Below are 19,090 nucleotides of genomic sequence, written 5' to 3'. Positions count from 1 at the left end.
ACTCAGAACATTTGGAATTATAAACTCTAAAACTGGCTATTCTCAACTTTTGCTTTATAACACTTTATTTATGTCAACTTGCAACTTGCAACTTGCAAGTATATCACTCGTGCATATATTGTTTCAAAAGGTGACATTGATAACAACTTTATTTAAAATCAATAATAGTAATGTTAAAGCGTAAACAGAAGATGGACAAGAACGTTGGCAAGAGACATGCCATCATAATCACTCTACTTAATCCTCTCAAAGCACCTAAGATACAACAATTATGTTTGTGTTGAGAGCTATTTGGTGCGGATAGAAAGGTCTTGGAGCTGCTTTGGATCGACTTCCGAGGGAGTCCTCGTCAAGGCACATTGCGCCGTGGTTGTCTTTGGGAAGGCTATTACATCTCTTATGGAACTTGCACCTCCCAGCATCATCACCATTCTATCTAGTCCATAAGCAATTCCACCTGCAAGTTCATATCAATTCTAATGTTTCATTAACCATGCTTAATAATCTTGTTCTGCAGCATCATCATCACAAGATACCAAGTTATCGACAAATTGTCATAAAACTTTTCAAGTCCCATATCTTAAAGAACCCATCCACACACAACAAATGACAGGTCAAACCAATCGAGACTTTAAAACATGGACGTTGAGATCAGGTAATGTTTTCTTCAGAGATAAATGACCTTGAGAAATAATTACATACCATGAGGAGGAGCACCCATGTCAAGAGCCTCCAAAAGGTAGCCAAACTTTGCTTCGGCCTGTTTGCAGAAGAAAACATGATAGATACGGCGCTCCGAATAACATGAGTAATCCATTTATAATGGATAGTTCCCAAATTAAAAGAAAGTGATTATCACCTCTTCAGGTGAGATGCCAATGATCTCCAAAACCTTTTCCTGAACGTCCCGCCTATATATCCTCAAACTTCCTCCACCAATCTGGTATAAATAATAGAGTCTATAAAAAAATCTCCCAAGCCATTGGTCCAGAGAGAAAAAATGGTCAAGCTGTCTGGTTTACCTCAATCCCATTATAGACCATGTCATAAGCGAGAGCTCGTGCAGAAGGCAAGTCATCAATATCTTCAGGCTTAGGAGCTGTGAATGGGTGATGTAATGCCTGAAGAGGAAGTTCTTGTCATATTAGCACACAAAATATTGGACATAAATCTCATCTCAGGTAAGAAATCAAATTATGAAACAACAGACCTCAAGCCTCTGCTCCGGCTCATTCCACTCGAACATTGGAAAATCTGTCACCCAAAGAATTGAGTGCTTGGACTGTATAATATACAAGAACTGGCATAAATCTGATGAACTGTTATCAAGTGGAACAAAAAAGTGATTGACCAATGGTGAAACTTACATCGTCAATCAAATCCATGGCATGGGCTACAAAGAGTCTTAACCTATCTAGGGTTTTGTTAACCGAAGTAACAGAACCCACTCCAAATAATATAAGATCACCGGGTGCTGCTCCACATTGTTTCACAATGTTTGTTTTACCCTCCAAGTCTAAACTAGAAACTAATGCTGCAATTCCCTCGACCTCGCCTGCATCATAAGTTTAGACCTTCAGTCTTCAGACCGAATGTACAATGTATAGTTTACTGTCTATCCTTAGAAAAATACAAGTCCAAGAGAAAGAAGTAAACAGGATTTATTTATTTACCATTATCCAAGACCTTCAAGAAAGGAAGACCCTTTGCTCCGGATTTTATGGCTTCATTGTAAATATCTCCTTTTTTGAGAGCTGAGTTGGAATACTTTTTAGCACCCAAAGGCACACATAATACCTTAATGATTCCACCACTTTCAAGGGCCTCTGTAAAAACCCTGAAGGACGATTCTGTGAAAACGTTTGACACCTGCAATTCAGAATTAGGGATTTAAAATCTTCAAAATTGACTTGTAAGTTTCTGTACAATTGGGAAACAGCTCTAAATCGCACTTCCTGGTAAATTAAAAAAAACTAGCTTATGCAATAATTCCCTAAGCAGGCAAAGAGACATATATACTTCTTTGTAACATTAACTAAATAACCACAAAGCAGATAATATTACGTCTTTTAACTCAAGATCAAATCGTGTATCTGGTCTATCTGAGCCATAACGATCCATTGCATCAGCATATGTTAGCCTTGGGAATGGATCAGATAGCTGGATACCTTTGATCTCTGAAAATACCTGCACAAGAAGGTCAAAATATTAAAAATGCTGAAAGAACATCAAACGAGCCTCGGAATCTCAGAACATATAGGATTACAAGAAACACATCATGAAGCAACAACTTCTTACACACATTTCTTGACAAAATTGAGCCACTATTGTCACTATCATAGAAGATACGAAGTAACAAAAAAAAGCTCAAAAGTATCCCAACCTTACGGATAAGATCTTCATTCAGCTTCAGCATGTCCTCCATAGGCATGAAAGCCATTTCCATATCAAGCTGAGTGAATTCAGGCTGCCTGTCAGCTCTTAAATCTTCATCTCTAAAACATCTGATAATATGAAACAAAACGCATGAGAGAGAAATCATTTGCATAAGAATCCTGCTTTTGGTGGTAAATGAAGGTGATGAGCCACTTATGTCAGTGAGGTTTATGTTGAACCAATCTTAAGTGCCAAAGTTCATATACATACCTTGCTATCTGGTAATATTTGTCAAAACCAGAGACCATTAACATCTGTTTGAAGAGCTGAGGACTTTGTGGCAAAGCATAGAATGTTCCTGACTTCGATAGAGAGATTTGATAGAATCAGACAAATAAACTATGATAAAAGCTTATACTTGGGGAAAACTAAATTCTCTGACAGAAGCAGAATAAATCGAAGTAAAGGCACCTGAATTCTAGAGGGAACCAGATAATCTCGCGCGCCTTCTGGAGTAGATCTCGAGAGTATTGGAGTTTCAATCTGGCACAAACAAACAAATCCAGATGGAAAAAAACAGGTTAACTCCCAAAACTGAAAATATAGCGAAAATAAATACAGAGGCTTTTTCAAATAGAGTAGGAAATACCTCAATGAACCCATGTCTGTCTTCTAGATATCTTCTAATTAGCTTCACCACGTTATGGCGAAGAACTATATTATTCTTCATTTGCTGACGGCGTAGATCAAGGCACCGAAATCTAACATCATACAACCAAAAGCCCAAGTATCAGTAATTATTTAGAGATTCAGTATAAAAAAAAAATCATAAAAGATAGAACATACAGCTAATGTTTCACCTTAAGCGAATTTCTTCTTTCACTGAATCTTTTGTCTCGTCTGAAGTAGTAACAAGAAAGGGAAGCTTTGCCCTCACAGGATTCAATATTTCAACATGCTCTGCAACTACCTAGTGCAACATACTACCCCCATCAACTTTCGAGAGAACCAAAACATATATATATATATATATATATATATAACGCAGCTGAGTTAAGTGAGAAGGAAAGGCATACCTCAATGAATCCTGTTTTCATTTTCTTGTTGATGGCCTCATTTGGCCTGCTACGAACAGTACCTTCCACCAAAACGACATACTCAAGCCTCATGTCATTGATCAAGCCATGTGCCTCAGGAAACTCATCCGGAACTGTCGTAACCTAAAATTATAAACTTTCAATCAAAAACGAAGCATACAGTCCCCAATTATACATCTTTGCGTTGCACAAACGAAATCAAAGAGTTGCAATTATACTTCATTTAAGAGATTCGGATAGAAAGAAACAACAATCTATTGTTACTTAAAACTTAACAGCTATAACGTAAGCATTAGGTAACAATAGGTGAAATCTCAAACCTGGACAATGCCGGTATGATCTCTAAGATTAAGGAAAGTGAGACCTCCATGGACTCTGTGAAGTGCGACCCACCCGCAAAGGCGGACCCTTTTACCAACATCTTCGACTGATAATTCGCCGCATAGCCCTGTGCGAGATACCCACCGGAGAATCGACGGAGGAGATGGAACAGGCTTCACTACGACATCGCCGGAGGTAGCCGCAACAGTGGAATTGGAGAAGGTTCTTCGGGTTCCGGGAAGTGGGTTTCTCCGTTTGGGTACGAAGTATAAAACGGCGGCGGTTGATGCGGATATGACGGTTGCGGAGAGGAATCGAGCAGGTCGTAGAGGCAAAGTTCGCAGGAGCAGAGACATTGTTGGGACGAGATTTTAGCTGAAGTGAGGAATTGCGTTTTAGAGACGAAGAAATCAATTTTGATTGAACCGGTTAAAATTGGTTCGGTTTATAACTAACCGGAATGGTCTCAATGGGAGATAACTCAGTTTTGTTTTTGTGGTCAACTGTAGAGGAGAAGTTGATTGTGAAGGCTATTTTTATTTAATTAAAACTCATATAAGTCATAAGTATCAGTAACCAAAACTTGTTATCTGATAATACAGCTTCCAAAAGGGAAAGCTAGTTCTGTACAAATCCATAATTAGACATTTTTTTATTATTTGTCGATCCTTAGAACATCATCTAAACACTGCCTCCCATCTTCATCATTTACAATGTTGTCGCTTCTTATGTTTTGTTTGCGCCAGATTTTGGAAGAAATCTACAAATACAGTCTCGTAATCTGGCATCTTTCCGTAACCTGCAAATGCATTTCAAACCAGACTTAAAACTTCATTTCTCTGCTCCTTGAGAAGATCATATTTTTAAAAACTACACAAAAACTTCCAAGAGCTTGCCTGGAAAATAGTTGATGTCAATAACATAAAACGTGTTTTTGCTCCCATGTTCCCTGATCATGTCTATGTTGAAGAGACGAAGTCCCTATCGAAGATAAGAAGTAACAAATTATATTTAAAAAGCCGGACTTGCAAGGCAAAGACTAAAGAGTGGAGAAAAGCAGCGACAATTTTATACCAATAAGCTTCTTAGCTCTTTGACAAGGGCCTCGAGGAAAGGCTTTGGAGGGAGTTCAGCAACACGAGGGTCCAAGTCAGCGTTATCCGCTGAAGCAGAAGCAGATGAAACTCTTGGGAATTGGAAGACGCCATCAACTTTGGCTTTTTCACAGTTACTCACATTTGGTAGAGAAAACCGTCTCATGACTTTTATAATATCACCCACCACAAAAACCTTGAACATAACTCCACCTTCAGGCACCAAAAAAGATACATTGAGTATTTTGAAGATCTATACATGGGGAAAACTGCATAGTGAAGTTAAAACCCAATACCATGATTTACAAACTCTTGAAGGACTAAAGGCGGGTCAAGTTCTGCAAGTGAGCGCCTGTCATAAGCTAAGTACAATTGATGTGACTTCGCAGTTCCATCAATCCAGAGCGGCTTTGCAACTGGTAAAAAGTTGAAAATAAACAAGTTTGAACCAATGTCAGCCCCTGGTCATCATCATCATCATCATCAATATATAAAGAAGAATTAGTAGTAAGATAACATGTTCAGTTTTACCTAGTGGAAATTTAAGACCAGCTTCCACAACTTTGTCAGCACTAGCTGCTGAATCTTTTAAGACAACCATTTGCTTTGGAACAAAAATGCTGCCTACAAAGATTTACCAGAGCAAAAATCACTTATAGAGAAACTTAACAAAGTTTTTGAACCCAAATTTCAGTGTCAAGATAACTTATTAAGGAGGGTTGTTACCACTGCAATCTGACAGATGCAAATCTGCCATACCCTGAAGCATCGATTGTCGATTATATATACGCTGTATTGAACCTGGTGGGTCAAGCACAGTCACTTCTGGGTGGTTTTGCTGGTAATCCTACAAACACGCGATACAAACATGAGTTTGTCGAACATGATTCGATGACAATATACTCCTGCTGAAAGGATAATGTCCACAAACTGATCTAGCTTAACAGTCGACTACTAATCCTATTTAAGTTGTACACACATTTACATTCTCAAACCAATAAAATTTAAAGAAAGGCAGACAGTTTTTCGAACCTCAATAACTTCTTGCCACTCTTTTCCCAGCAACTGCAGGAGAATAATCATATAGTTCATTAGAATTCCAGCAGAAACACACAGATACAAGCTCAGAGCATTCTTAGTTCTCACAAACCTTATGCAAAACGACATCAAATGGCCCTTGGTCAGAAAGGGGGCGGTTCAAATCGATGGGGACAAAAAAAATGCCTTTTCTCCTAAAATAGAAAGACACACAAAAAGTAGTACTGTTAGCATTTTGTTCAAAACGATACTGGAGGAAGGAAAGAATGAAAGCTATGGGTTGATTAGAAAGCAGCAAAGCAGAGGCCAAACTGAACAAAAACCAATTAAGAAAAGTTCTCTTTGACCAATTTGAGACATTCTAGAACATGATATCTTATGTTGAACCAGTGATTGTTTTAGCCAAAACACCCATGTGACTGAAGAAGATTTCAAAGCCGCAGAAAAAAGCAAAACATCAAGAGTATTTTTTGTATATTTTAAAGCCAAAGTCAAACCTCAACAGAGACTGAGACTAATCTAAATGGATTAAACAAGGAATATTCCCACAGAAACTAAGGAGGTTATAAAAAGATTCCTGATGCCACCACTAGTATACTAGTGTAAGTATAAGTCTAAGCAAAAGGAGTCGATTAAAGACAAAAACATGGCAGATGACAAGAAAGTGGCAAGTGGCAATGGTCCTCCGAAACAGAATCAGGAAAACCAATAATAAGAACCAAAACAAGAGTAAGGAAACAAGAACCAAATCTAGAAGAAAATGTCAAAGTCCTAAATATCTTTTTAAAGGTAGAAAAGAACTTGTCGGCTCTCTCTAATCGCCAACAAAGGAACAGTCTCCTCAGGTAAAGTAGAAGAACAATTAAAAAAAAAAAAAAGGACACAGTCACAGATTGTTCAACAAATTTGGAAACTTTGTAATGTAAAAATCAAAACTTGACAATCAAATGAGCAAGTTTGGGGTTCGCATTTCGTTACCTAGCAAGAACTTCAAGCTTGGGCTGCAAGAAACTCTTCTTCTTCTTGGGAGTGAGAGCATACCCAACAACGAGTTTCTGCTGCTGCTGCTGCAGCAACGGCTGGTGAAACTGAAACGGCGACGTTTCGGTGACAGCCACTTCTCTGCCGCCGCCGTCTTCTTCCTCTTCAGCTTTGGTTGGAACCATGTTTTCCCCTTCGAATCTCATACCAAAGTCTTCAAATCCACCGCAGGCGAACCCTAAATTGCAGGTAATCCCCAAATTACGGCTCAATCGGGCAGTTTCGATCTCACAGGAAGCAAACATGAATGGAAACGGTATAAAAAGAGAGAGAGAGAAGAGGGCAAAGGTAGAATCTTTAAAGATCCCTCTCAGATTCTTGATCCTCTTACACGCAAGTGGTTTGAATTTAGGCACTTCCCCTATTAGGGAGAGTGTTTTTGTCTCGAGAACGAGATTTAGAGAGAAACAAAAAAAATGAAAACTTTTGACACTAAACGTATCTGTCAAAATCAATAGAGAGCGAAGAAATCAGAGAGGAATGAGATGAGGGAGAGAGATTGGTCTGAAGATCAAATATTTATAGAGAGAGAGAGATGAAAGAATTTGCAGAAAAAGATATGTTTTTTATGTAGTGAAAATGGTCTCTCCTCTCTCTCTCTCGTTCCCCTAAAGATTTGCTTTTTTTTTTTTTCCTTTTTTCTTTTCAGATTTATTATTTTCCTTAAAGCTGTTTAAGAGTTTCCACGTATTCAACTCTTTTTTTTTTTTTATGTTTTATCTCTTTTTAATGAATTACACGTAGTCTAACATTAATACATTGTACAGTATGTGCTTTTGATACCCGTATGTGTTACTCTGGATATAATCGTATTTGTTTTTTTTTTAATAATTGCCACTGTTCTTTTTTTCGTAACATATTTTTTTTTAATGAAACAAGATTTGGTTAAAGCACGTTTGGCTTTGGAAAAGTTGAAACTCTATATATACTACGATGATTGGGTAGGCAATTTAATCAATCTCTCTTAATTTGCCTATATACGTACGTCACCAAATCTTTTGTGGTGGTGAGTTCCTATTCGAGCCTAATGGTCCAAAAGAATTGAAATGGACGATTTGTATGTCTGCCATAACATGATGTTTGATATGATTGATCCTTGCTATTTGTTGGATCTTTCAAACGTTTAACTCCTGAGAAATAGTTTTAGAAGCTTTTCGTTGATTTATAAATATTGCGTGGCAGCTTATAATTAGTGTCAACATTACGATGGCTCATGACCTGCCGTCCTCCAGCATCTATACGTTAATGTTTCACAATTCAGAGCTACTCAACCATAATTAATATCTAACTCTTCGTTATCTTATCTTTTTTTATGTGCTCGTTTTTGTGGATCGTCCAACTATTTTTTTATGTGCTCGTTTTTGTGGATCGTCCAAACCGTTGATAAATGTTTACCAAATTTTTGTAAGTTTCGATTTAATGTGTGTGTAAATTAAGCAGCCTCTAGAGACTCCTAGAGGTGGAAGCTATTGCCTATTAGGTTTCTATGGTCTTCGATTTGACGAGCTTTAGAATTCTTTGATTTTCTAAGACGACGCTAGCTAGATATTTGGATAAGCATGTGTCATGTCTGTTTCTTAATCTATGCTCGTCCGCACGCGCATGCAAATCTGATAGTAGTCTTACGTGCCCACAACTATAATTATTTTATAGAAACTTTGGTATCTGTCGATTTCTTTATTGTTGCACACAAAAGTTGAGCGAAAACAATACTATTTTATAAAATGAAAAAGCAAATGTTGCAAAATGTCTTAACAGATTAGCTTAAAGATCATTTATAGTGGATCAGGTCTTTAGATTGCATCCAATTAAAAACGACAAAAAGCTAGATGTTAATCTACTGATTTCCAACTTATATTATAGATTATAACATATATAATAAATTAATGATAAATGCAATTGACTTTATTGGAATATATGAGTATGACGATGAACAACATGCAAGGGAATATGCTCCTTATGTTAGGCAGCAGAGTCTCTTGTTTCTGTCAGAATCTTCCTTTTGTTTGAGGTAGATTACAAATATATCAAACTACCATAATATTTATTTACTATAATCATGAGTAGTAAACCTTTAATTTTTCTACGTTTTAAAATTTTCTAATGAAGTTTAGCTATCATTCACAATAATTATTTAATGTACGTGTGATCATGTACTTTTGAAATAGTTGGAAAATAACTACTTATGTACATAATGCAAATATATAACAAACAAATTTTCATTCATCAAACAGAGACTAGTTTTTAGTACATCATAAATTCATATCATTAGATTTTTTTTTGAATGTAATGTTAAATTATATTCAAAAACAAAAATACTTCTTTACAATTGGTGCATCGTTTGTTTGATAGTTTTAAAAAGAGAGCAGAATTTTATTTTAAATCAGTATCTAGTCCCTAGCCAAGTGAGTAGACCAGTATCATATCGGCGATCCCCCTTGACACCAATGGCAAGGAGTTGGTCCCGCATCTGTTTGTCAACGGTTTGAATGAGTTGTGAAGCAGGCTTCGGGTTTTCACCATAATATCATTATATATTTTGCGTAAACACTATAACTCTAGTGTATGATTGTGTTACTATGTATTATTTTGTTCTAACACTAAAAAACCAGTCACCATTTTTTTATTCAACTTACTAAAATACAATTTATTCAAATATTACTAACATACAACTTCGTGTTCGTTGTTTGACCTAATTTTATGACAATTTGTGAGTATAGTAGTAAATGAGGCAAAAAAATTCCCAATTGAGTAAAACATATGATTCTAGAATTTCATTAGCATATATGGTGCAGATAGAATACGATACTTGATGTTCAAGATATATATGCACTGACATAGACTTATCAAGTGCTGACGATTAACTAATTGTAGAATCATATACCGTGTTGACTTATTATCTCTTATCGGACATCTATCTATATGTTCATGTTTACGAGAATATAATGTGTCGTCAAATATATATGCGACTGATCGCTACATAAAAAGTGATGCATATGCTTTTATTCTACACCTGACAGTTGACTTCGATATGAGCTGACTCTACTTCTCTATTTTTGGTGAATGGAATATTTGTATACGTCAAGATGAGAAGAAAAACAAAACTTCGCTGTAAAATATAAAGGACAACGTCACATGGAAATGACCCGAGTCAAGTTAACTATCCTTAGTCGCTAGAAGAGTGTTGTTTCACCTAACGGATTTGGGTTCAAATATGGTGCTACGTATGTGAAATATGATTGTTGTTCATATAACATGTAACAAAAAAAGGATTCTTCCAAAGAATGTATATGAAAACTTAATTATGAATCACACAACATCCAGAAATGTGGGTTAAGTAAACAAGAAGTGGTAACAAATTAGGATTTTGAACATAACTAAACAAAAACAGGTCTATGTTGAGTTGTCAAGTTCAATTTTTTTGTATATATATATATATATATATATATATATATATATTTTGTTTTTTTTTTCCAAATTCTTTTGTTTTTAACGACGATAAAAGGGAAAAACAAATTTGTATTCTATATTCTTTACGATCATGATAGTGAAATACACAAGAGTAGATCTAATTTACATGTTGATGTGAACACCAAAAAATGGTGTAATTCAAGTAATACAAGAGCAAACATGTTAAGTAGGCGCGCTTGACATATATTTCTTTAAATTCTTACGAGTCGACGACGACAAGTATATTTTCTTTGACTGAAAAAATGATTTTATTTAGTTTAGATATCTATCAAAATTTTATCTCTTGAACAGACGACAAAATATATGCACCACTCGTCACATAAATAAGTATATATTATATACTAGTAATATATAATATGCATTGTGTTGTGTTGTCTCTGTGTACATATGTGTACCACTAAGTGGGAATAAAAGGTACATAAGAACATCAAACTTCAAAATGCATCTTAGTGGAATTTCATACACCCACTAATCTTTTGGCATTATTGTCGACTTTTTAGCCTTTTGTGGGTGTTTAGTTGGTTTTTTTGTTTTAGTTGAAAAATATATGCCTATATGCATTGTAATTTGTAAGTGCATTAGAACATATCCGCTTTTAACATCTGCCTTATAAACTTCTCATCTCTGATCTCTCTATCGTTATTATTCTTTAAGTACAATAAGTAATAACACATCTGTTAGCAAATATTTAAAAAGGTATATATAAATGTAGTGACTTTTATGCCCATAATCGACTCTTAGTTAAGGCGTCTAACTAGTGATATAAAATATATTATACGAAGCTAACAACAAATCCAATAAAAGGCAGAGATGAAAGATGTACTAGTCTTTAGGACCTGGCATACAAATCAAACCGAATCTGACCCAAATATTTTATTTAAAGCAACACTGAAAAACAAAATTATATAAATTCCATGTTTCGTTTTTTAATACGAATAAATGAAATTTATAAAACCAACCGAAAACTACGTCTACGTGAGTCGTTTGTATTATTCTAGACTAGATATGTAGAGTACAGTAGGACATGTTTACAAGTTTGTTTCCTAATTATACAACCATAAAACCAAATATACAACCTAAAGATTTTCGTATATTTAATCTAACGCCCCTTTATAGGCGGAGTATAAGAGGTTACCGTAGGCCTTTCATGAAGGTTTCAACAACTCAGCATACTGTAGTGGTGAAGAAACATAGAGAGAACCTTTACTTAAGCCAAGTGCAACCCGTTCACTCACAAAAGTAGATGACAATGTGATTGGTGTGGTGGTATCGAACTGGATTGGAGAAGAGATAAAACTACACTGAACTGCTGTTCACGCAGAATATCATTGTGGCACACTTATGATTGCCGTCAGCTAAATGCAAGGATAAGATTGCAAAGCTTCGTGGCTTTGGTGATGGCATCTTAATAAAGAAGCTTTCATTGAAGTCTACTGAATTTGATTTACAAAACTGGAAAGGTAAATGGTATGATTCTATATATATTTGGTTTATTCCACTAGTTTCCATCGCTGACTTGATTGTTACAAATACATATTACACTTTTGTACTCACTAAATCATCAGATATTGCCAATGAACATCCACTGTAGCACTGCTTTCTGATTCTGAACTCAGCTGTGGTTTTATTGACTTGGGAAGAAGCTAAACCAATTCTGGCTCCCAAAAGTCAGAACTCTGATATCTGGAAGCGTAAAGCAAATTAATCAAGAAACTGGTTGCACCCCGTTCCATGCACGTGGGTCATCAGAGAGTTCATTGATCCTATTGTTGCGGCTCTCCTGCAAGTATGCTACACCAGCCCAAAGTCCGCGTATAAGTAGAATGCTCGTAAATACAATAGTTCCAAGTGTGCAAGCTACCTGCGTTCGACCATAGAAATGACATAAAAATCCAATCCCGACAGACACATTGAAGAATATGTGTCTCTTTCAAAGAAACAAAGTAGCCTATATACATTGAAGAATATGCACATTAGCTCAAGTATTCAAAAACATAGAGCCAAGCCTTGTGAAGTATATATATTTATATTCATACCGTATGAATCATACGGATAGATCCTCATGACTATGTACAGAAGCATGGGTCAAATAAAAAATTACATACAATTTTGCTATGTGTGAGTAGAATAAAACAGAGCCCGAAAGTGCTTAACCTGAGTTCAGTAACATTTTCTATATATAGATAGACATTCGTAATGTGACTTTGTAAAATCCAGCGAAACTAGTATCATGGCAACTCATCAACAAAGTTCTAAGCTTGATACAACCCTCTCTACTCAAATTTATGGTAGATACAGAACTCTGCCATGGTCAGTGAATCCGATAGCGAAAAAGATATAGCAATCAAAGGGCAACAAAACAATCCACTCCTTGTTAACTCCCTACAGAACTAGACCATCTAAGATAAGCAAATAACACAAGAGAGGAGTTCCAAGTTCGATTCTTTTAACAACAATGAAGAACCTTTCTTTACAATACTACAATTCAATGGAGGTTTAGAGTAAAATTACCTCGAGGAAAGCCTTCAAGATCCACAAAAATGCAAGAATAAGAACTCCATTCACTGAAAAGCCCACCTAAAATTGAAACCAAAAAACTTGGTAAGAACACTGTGATCCAAGATCTTAATATCAACACTTTGAACGGATCATCACTCATCAAATCAATGGCAATGGCAATGGAAGAGAGAAGGAAAAGACTAACGAGCTTGGTAGAGATGGAAAGAGGCAAGATTGATCTGACAGCTTTCCTAGCTCTCTTGGAAACCTTTCTGAAAACATTCTCTACAAATCTAAGTAAAAGATCCAAGCTTCTATCTTCTTCCTCGTGATCATCTTCTTCGTCTTCTTCGTAATCGTCATTGAACCCGTCGTACTCCGGTCTGATCTTCCGGTTCCAGCTCCTCGTATCGTCTCCGAAATCATCCCTCCCCTGTTGTTGCAAAAAAAAAAACCAATTGAAAAAAAACAAAAAAAGTAGAGAAATTGGAGCTTACACATATATACACAAGTAGAGAGAGAGAGAAACAGAAATCGAAGTACGTACGTTGATGAAATCGCGGGATCGGCGAGAAGCAAACAGGGGAGAGGAGGAATCAGAGAATCTGATGAAGATTAGGGTTTTGGGAGAGAAGATGAACAAGGACGAGAGACGCGATCGAGTTTGATGCGCGACAGAAGAAGCCGATGAGATTGAGGCGGCGGAATATTGCATCCTTCACGTTACGCATCAGACCTCTCTCTCTCTGCTCCTACCGTCGTCGTCAAATAAAAAAAAAACCTTATTTTAGTACTCCCTCCGTTTCAAAATATATGTTTTAGAGAAGTTTTTTGTTTAATGTTTTCAAGTTTTTATGCAACTTTTAGATTAGTTAAGTATTTTATATTATGCAGAATTATTTCTAATTGGTTGAATTTATTAAAATTAAAAACTTCTTAATCTGCGTGTTTTAGTTAAAACATCATATATTTTAAAACGGAGGGAGTATTTTTTTGTTGTTGTTGTAATGTAAACATTTAACAATTTTTTTTTTTTTGGTAACATGTTTATTTGATTATGTTTGTCAAAAAAAAATGTTTATTTGATTATGAAAGCTAAAACTTTAACATGAGCCAATTAATGTATTAGAAAGTGACTCAAAATAAACATGAAGATTGAAGATTCTCGATTGTGTCAAGTTGTATGTTATATGTGGGATCGTTGGTGCTGGAAGAGTAGTGAAAACCACATGGTATGGTATGGTATGGTATGGTGAGTTATAGTATCAGCATACCGGCTTGCAACGCTGAGTTGAAAGAAGAAGTCAATTTGCTGTCAATTTTATAATGATGCGAGAGATTGATGATTTCGTCCTTTGAAAGGTACAAAGGGATCATCTGGATCCCGGCGTAATGAAAGCGTTTGTTGCCTTCTCACCATCTAAGATTAGAATTAGGTTACAGTTAAGAAGCCCACCATATATAAGTACCCTATATTAATTAGAGTTAAGCCTCTCAAAATGCTTTATGTCATAGCCCTCTCTCACTTGAAATGAATATGCATTACCAGAAATATATCTTTTTTAGTTTCCCCGTTTGTGGTATGGATTTGTCTCGACTCTAGAGTCTAAGGTCAAGAACATACACAATTAGACTGTCTTTCATGGACATATATGTAATGTATGATCAATTAACTCTGAAAGATAATCTCATAAGATATTTATTTTAACACAGATTGAATCATTGTTTCCCATATTTTATACTACGAACTATTAAGTAATATTAAAAAAAAACACAAGGCGTTGAAGAATATTATAGGAGTATCAAATATATAATTTCATTACAGAGATGCAAATTAATGCTGAAATTACAAATAAAACACCCCAAAAAAAATATATATATATATATAATAATAGTAGTCAAACATATCCCAGGTTTAGAACCGAATTTAGACACGTAGCCGAATGAAAACGGATCAATAGTGTCCACAATATATACTCGTTGTAATACAATAAGATAAGAATGGTAAAAATGAACTTATTAGAAGACATGCTTAACCAGCCCAGGGATATGTGTACCCACAAAATAGCTGTCCCAGTCGATAACCTTTGGATCGAAATAGAAAATCTCGCTTTCCGTCTGCGACACCATTTTTTGCAAATTTTCTGTGTTTGAATCATCGAATCTGCATGTGTATTTAGTACATACTCCAGTTAATTGGTATAATCTGAAACCATATTAGACACACGCTAATAATTAAAGAACCAAACTGGAAAATGAAAAAGTTACTTACATGCCCTTGAAAAAGAGGTAAGGCTGATAGAGATCAACAAGCCGAAATACAAACGCTATCTTTCTATGGAATTCCTTAAATTCCTTGTCTAACAACTTGCAAAGCACCATGTTTGCTACTTCAAGTCCCTGTGATAAATTAACCAGAGAATCATAAAGGTTATTATTCATAGATCTAACTAAAAACTACTGTATTAATTATATCGTTACCTTCAATGAAATCAAGTAATGTATGGTCATGTATTTGTGGAAACTATTCATAGAACTCAATATCTGAATGTTCTTGACCCGAACGGCCTTCCCATCTTTGTTGATCCAAGGTTTGGTTGTGAAATATTGGTATGCTACTTCAGGAAATGTCTTATTTTTCAACGGGTTTCTTAGTGAAGAACCCACATGGTAAATGATCTCTTTTTGTTTACCGGCTTGAGCGGCCATTGATACTAGAATCGAATTTACCACCATATCTGCGGGCATCTATTCCATGCATACGTGTCCAAACATGTCAAAATCAAGATGAGTAAATAATAGTACTACTGTATATATTAATGTCCAATGTCGAGCGTAGATTAAGATGAGTGTCAAGTAGGTACCACATCAGAAATAGCATTAAGATCACAAAGAAAGCACGTGAGTTTGCCTTTACCATATCCAACAGCTAAACTATCAATGGTCCTGTACAATTAAGACTAGTTGTTTCATTGATTTGACTAGCTAGTAGACTATCAATAGGAGTATCATTTAGTATATTCGAGTAAAAGAGCTTTTGATAATTTAACCTGATACCCTCAGTCCAACCGGGGAATGGTTCTTTGAATGTGCTGGTAATAATTGAAGGACGAAGCAGCACAAGTGATATATTTTCCCTCTTTGCCCCTACCACCATCTCCCCCATTGCCTTGGTGAACACATATGTGTTTGGCCATCCGTACATCTTTGCCCTATCGTTAATTTCTTTTTTTTTTAAGTCATAATCATTCTTTTTTTCAAAGTTTAACATTAATTGACATTTTTATTTGCAACATCAAGTAGGACTAGAACCTGGTGAGTCCGAGAACCTTCATGGCTTCTCTGATGGTTTCTGGAGAGGCTCCGATGGCTTGGAGCTGGTCAAGTTTCTCCTGAACCAATTTCTTCTCACGGTTAATGTCTAGACCGGTGGTTCCATTCAACGTCTCACCCACACGGTGCGGAGTCTCCATTATCAGGCCAGGTTTTTCTCCGCACACGTAAGCTATAATATAAATTTTTATTATTTGGTGGCATTTAATTGTAAAATTTTATACCATATATATACTTTGTAAAGAAGTTTATTCCCAAAACAAAATGATGGGTTTACCTAGTAAAAAAACTCATCATAATAATTGGAGTTATTTGAATGTAAATTGTGATCAATGTAAATAGATTGGTATTTTGCCATAATGGTACCTCCTTTTATTATAAAAAAAAAAAAAAACAAAAAAAAAAAAACGAAGAAGTATTGCATTGGTTGGTAGTTAGATGTCGAAATCGAGATAACCAGTAGGCTACTCTTCATGTTGGTCCTAATATACCCATGTTCTTTTAATTTCAATCTAATTTATAAGATAGGGTCATAGGGATTAGGAAAATCGGATACATTAGAAGTCTATGTCAATGTAAGTCACCACTTGCGATCTCATAAACACAAGTTATCTCACAGTATCATTGATACCTAGCATAGTAGTTTTGTATTCATACCTGTTGATACTTGAACACAGATCTTAACCTTTGCACATCTCTTGGCAAAGTTCAAGACATTGAGAGCACCGAATGTGTTGATCCCAAGTGCTGTATCGTATCTGCAAAGGAATTTACATTCCTTTAGTTTTACGGTAGTGAAAAATATTCCATCGGGATATCGTTGATGTCGATCGCTAATATATGATTCGTTTTAAATGGATTGGTAACATATTTATTTTCCAGGAAATCAAAATTTATTGCTATGCGATAGCCCCACACACACAGACTGACACACACACACAAAATAAAATAAAAAGTAGTTAGATAAATTTATTTTCTGTACTGTAAGTGATAGTTAAAGGTCAGTTCAAAGTAAAGTTTAATAAATCAATAATAAGATTAAGATATTAGAATCATTACGATGGGATAAAATTATACATTAATAACATATTGAAATTAGTATATACCTTTCATCAAACTTAGTAGTTGCAGCTAAATTAACAATGGCATCAACTTGGTGGATCATCTCATGAGCTAAGTCGAGATTTTGAATACCTAAATCCTCAAGACAAATGTCTCCATTGACAATAGTGATTTTCTCTGATGTAAGTTGATTAAGATTTGGACCATACTTCTCTTTCACCACTTTGAACAAATCTTTACCCAAAATCTGCATTGATTTAAACACCTCAAAAGTTATAAAACTTCTACTATCATTCCATATGAGGTTTGGAAGATATTTGAATAAAATTATATTTTTCAAACAAGAACTATAAGTTCATAATTTTATTACGAATTCAATATATACAGATTTCTAATACCCATATTTTATATAAATATTTTATTAAGAAAGAGTTTTCTAACAACTTTGATTGAGTGATTAAATATATTTAACAACTACAGACGTTCAAAGCTAGCCTAAGTATGTGGAGACAAAACCTCGTCGTTAAACCTCTGGGTAGCAGTTTTTTCTTTTGATGCTCTTAGAAGGAGATAGAGTGTCTTCATGTTTGGTGCCACCCTCAATATCTTCTCCACAAATACTGCAATTAAATTTTATATAAATTTAACCATACTTAACAATTATGAGAGCTAGTCTAATATAACGAAAGCAACTTTTGTATCGATTACGATATACGCAGTCTTGCCTGGACCCCCAAAATCTTGACGGGTTAACGTTAGACTAATAGAAATCGATTGACGTGAGTCACATAAGCTTTTCTTATATCAACCACAAATTATTTACTGAGACCTCATCAATCTTTCGCTAGAAGCATTTACAATACGTATATTTCATTACCTGTAGTACGTGACACATTCATACTGCAATTTCTACCTTCATTGTTCTTATGTTGTTGTCGACGACATGCATGCATGAATCCAGATGATAACACATGCATATCAACAATACTAGTGCAAATTAACCAGTACTAGAGTATTGTTTCTTGTTATGCTTTAAATTAATATGTATAATACGTTAACTAATATATATATATCTTAAGTTTTGTCTACGACTTCATAATTTGTAAATAGTAGGATTGATATATATGTATATATATGTGGAGGAGGGAGAGGGAGGGAGAGAGAGAGAGAGAGAGAGAGAGAGAGAGAGAGAGAGATATCATACTATTTGCTAAGAACCCAGCAGCTCCAATGACCAATATGGATTTGTTGTCAAGGTACTGAAGAACACTTACGACCTCCATTTCTGTCGACATAATTTATGTTTGTATATACGTTTGAGTGAGAGAAAGACTGCAATAGAGTACAACGGCATATCACATAAAGATTACTAAGATTTATAGTTTTAGGCTTTAGAAGGTGAAATCAATGTGAGCACCTACCTACATTTTTTTTTCCCAACTACTTTAAATTAGCTGTCAAAAAATCTTATCAGAAGTATCTAGAGATTTCAATATTTTACATATTTTGGATATGAACTTATTTGACTCAAAAACATGGCTTGGCTTAATTTAAGCATTTTCCCACGTTGAAGAGCGAAACAATTATTTAAATTATAAACATGCATCTTGACTGATTGATATGGTTACACTACAAGAAAATATAGCAGTCTCCGACTGTAAAATCAGTCAGGAAACAGTCAGAAAGAGGCATTTCCGACCATTAGCCGACCACAGTAAATCAGTTGGAAATCGCTGGTCGGAAATTTATTTAGTTAGA

General features: G+C 35.3%; 4 protein-coding genes across 11 annotated transcripts; all 4 read right to left on the bottom strand.

Annotated features, from left to right (window-relative positions):
• Positions 1–118: 118 nt before the first annotated feature.
• Positions 119–4,211, bottom strand: LOC104721438 (aspartate--tRNA ligase, chloroplastic/mitochondrial). Of its 6 annotated transcripts, none has more exons than XM_010439419.3 (15): positions 3,794–4,211; positions 3,453–3,596; positions 3,237–3,346; positions 3,026–3,137; positions 2,848–2,919; positions 2,647–2,738; positions 2,384–2,504; positions 2,065–2,187; positions 1,674–1,869; positions 1,368–1,555; positions 1,211–1,282; positions 1,023–1,121; positions 860–940; positions 703–760; positions 119–457 (listed from the first exon to the last, which is right to left on the bottom strand). In XM_010439419.3, the coding sequence occupies exons 1-15, from the start codon at positions 4,148–4,150 to the stop codon at positions 288–290; spliced, it is 1,995 nt and encodes a 664-aa protein (XP_010437721.1). In that variant the 5' UTR covers positions 4,151–4,211; the 3' UTR covers positions 119–287. The 6 variants fall into 6 exon arrangements, with proteins under 6 accessions (XP_010437721.1, XP_087329380.1, XP_087329381.1 ...); XM_087473254.1 differs by having other exon boundaries at positions 2,647–2,734; positions 3,237–3,342; positions 3,794–4,184; XM_087473255.1 differs by having other exon boundaries at positions 2,647–2,734; positions 3,794–4,181.
• A 100-nt stretch (positions 4,212–4,311) lies between these two features.
• On the bottom strand, positions 4,312–7,632 carry LOC104721437 (inositol-tetrakisphosphate 1-kinase 2). Its single transcript, XM_010439418.3, has 9 exons — positions 6,905–7,632; positions 6,039–6,120; positions 5,921–5,953; positions 5,615–5,735; positions 5,420–5,512; positions 5,185–5,304; positions 4,869–5,101; positions 4,691–4,775; positions 4,312–4,593 (listed from the first exon to the last, which is right to left on the bottom strand). Exons 1-9 carry the CDS (start codon positions 7,210–7,212, stop codon positions 4,499–4,501), a joined length of 1,170 nt encoding a protein of 389 aa, XP_010437720.1. The 5' UTR covers positions 7,213–7,632; the 3' UTR covers positions 4,312–4,498.
• Positions 7,633–11,843: 4,211 nt separating this feature from the next.
• On the bottom strand, positions 11,844–14,094 carry LOC104721436 (uncharacterized). Its single transcript, XM_010439416.3, has 4 exons — positions 13,485–14,094; positions 13,143–13,370; positions 12,950–13,015; positions 11,844–12,299 (listed from the first exon to the last, which is right to left on the bottom strand). Exons 1-4 carry the CDS (start codon positions 13,650–13,652, stop codon positions 12,144–12,146), a joined length of 618 nt encoding a protein of 205 aa, XP_010437718.1. The 5' UTR covers positions 13,653–14,094; the 3' UTR covers positions 11,844–12,143.
• A 624-nt stretch (positions 14,095–14,718) lies between these two features.
• LOC104727586 (fatty acyl-CoA reductase 3-like) lies at positions 14,719–18,751 on the bottom strand. 3 transcript variants are annotated; one of them, XM_087473249.1, is made up of 10 exons: positions 18,537–18,751; positions 17,849–17,952; positions 17,377–17,579; positions 16,928–17,028; positions 16,250–16,442; positions 15,988–16,149; positions 15,802–15,883; positions 15,419–15,685; positions 15,210–15,337; positions 14,719–15,101 (listed from the first exon to the last, which is right to left on the bottom strand). In XM_087473249.1, exons 1-10 carry the CDS (start codon positions 18,625–18,627, stop codon positions 14,957–14,959), a joined length of 1,476 nt encoding a protein of 491 aa, XP_087329375.1. In that variant the 5' UTR covers positions 18,628–18,751; the 3' UTR covers positions 14,719–14,956. The 3 variants fall into 3 exon arrangements, 2 of the variants coding, with proteins under 2 accessions (XP_087329375.1, XP_087329376.1); XR_015571468.1 differs by lacking the exon at positions 15,802–15,883 and having other exon boundaries at positions 18,537–18,689; XM_087473250.1 differs by lacking the exon at positions 17,849–17,952 and having other exon boundaries at positions 18,537–18,681.
• Between the last annotated feature and the right edge of the window lie 339 nt (positions 18,752–19,090).

This window comes from Camelina sativa, chromosome 11 (genome assembly GCF_030686135.1).
Source record: "Camelina sativa cultivar CO46 ecotype springtype chromosome 11, ASM3068613v1".
In the NCBI taxonomy this organism is placed as follows: domain Eukaryota; kingdom Viridiplantae; phylum Streptophyta; class Magnoliopsida; order Brassicales; family Brassicaceae; genus Camelina; species Camelina sativa.
This window is presented reverse-complemented; position numbering and strand designations above follow the sequence as displayed.

Bases quoted from the DNA above. Each gene is read 5' to 3' on its own strand.
- LOC104721438 (XM_010439419.3), bottom strand. From the start codon at position 4,150: ATGTCTCTGCTCCTGCGAACTTTGCCTCTACGACCTGCTCGATTCCTC. The intron at 3,347-3,452 runs GTATGCCTTTCC...ATGTTGCACTAG, and splicing joins TGAAAACAGGATTCATTGAG to GTAGTTGCAGAGCATGTTGA. The intron at 2,920-3,025 runs GTATTTCCTACT...TGTTTGTGCCAG, and splicing joins ACAGACATGGGTTCATTGAG to ATTGAAACTCCAATACTCTC.
- LOC104721437 (XM_010439418.3), bottom strand. From the start codon at position 7,212: ATGTTTGCTTCCTGTGAGATCGAAACTGCCCGATTGAGCCGTAATTTG. The intron at 5,736-5,920 runs GTTCGAAAAACT...GCGTGTTTGTAG, and splicing joins AGTGGCAAGAAGTTATTGAG to GATTACCAGCAAAACCACCC. The intron at 4,594-4,690 runs GCAAGCTCTTGG...ATGCATTTGCAG, and splicing joins TGACATCAACTATTTTCCAG to GTTACGGAAAGATGCCAGAT.
- LOC104721436 (XM_010439416.3), bottom strand. From the start codon at position 13,652: ATGCAATATTCCGCCGCCTCAATCTCATCGGCTTCTTCTGTCGCGCAT. The intron at 13,371-13,484 runs GTACGTACTTCG...TTGCAACAACAG, and splicing joins GATCCCGCGATTTCATCAAC to GGGAGGGATGATTTCGGAGA. The intron at 12,300-12,949 runs GTAATTTTACTC...GGTCGAACGCAG, and splicing joins TCTTGAAGGCTTTCCTCGAG to GTAGCTTGCACACTTGGAAC.
- LOC104727586 (XM_087473249.1), bottom strand. From the start codon at position 18,627: ATGTCGACAGAAATGGAGGTCGTAAGTGTTCTTCAGTACCTTGACAAC. The intron at 16,443-16,927 runs GTATGAATACAA...TTTATATTATAG, and splicing joins CTGTGTTCAAGTATCAACAG to CTTACGTGTGCGGAGAAAAA. The intron at 15,102-15,209 runs GTAAGTAACTTT...ATACACATGCAG, and splicing joins TACCTCTTTTTCAAGGGCAT to ATTCGATGATTCAAACACAG.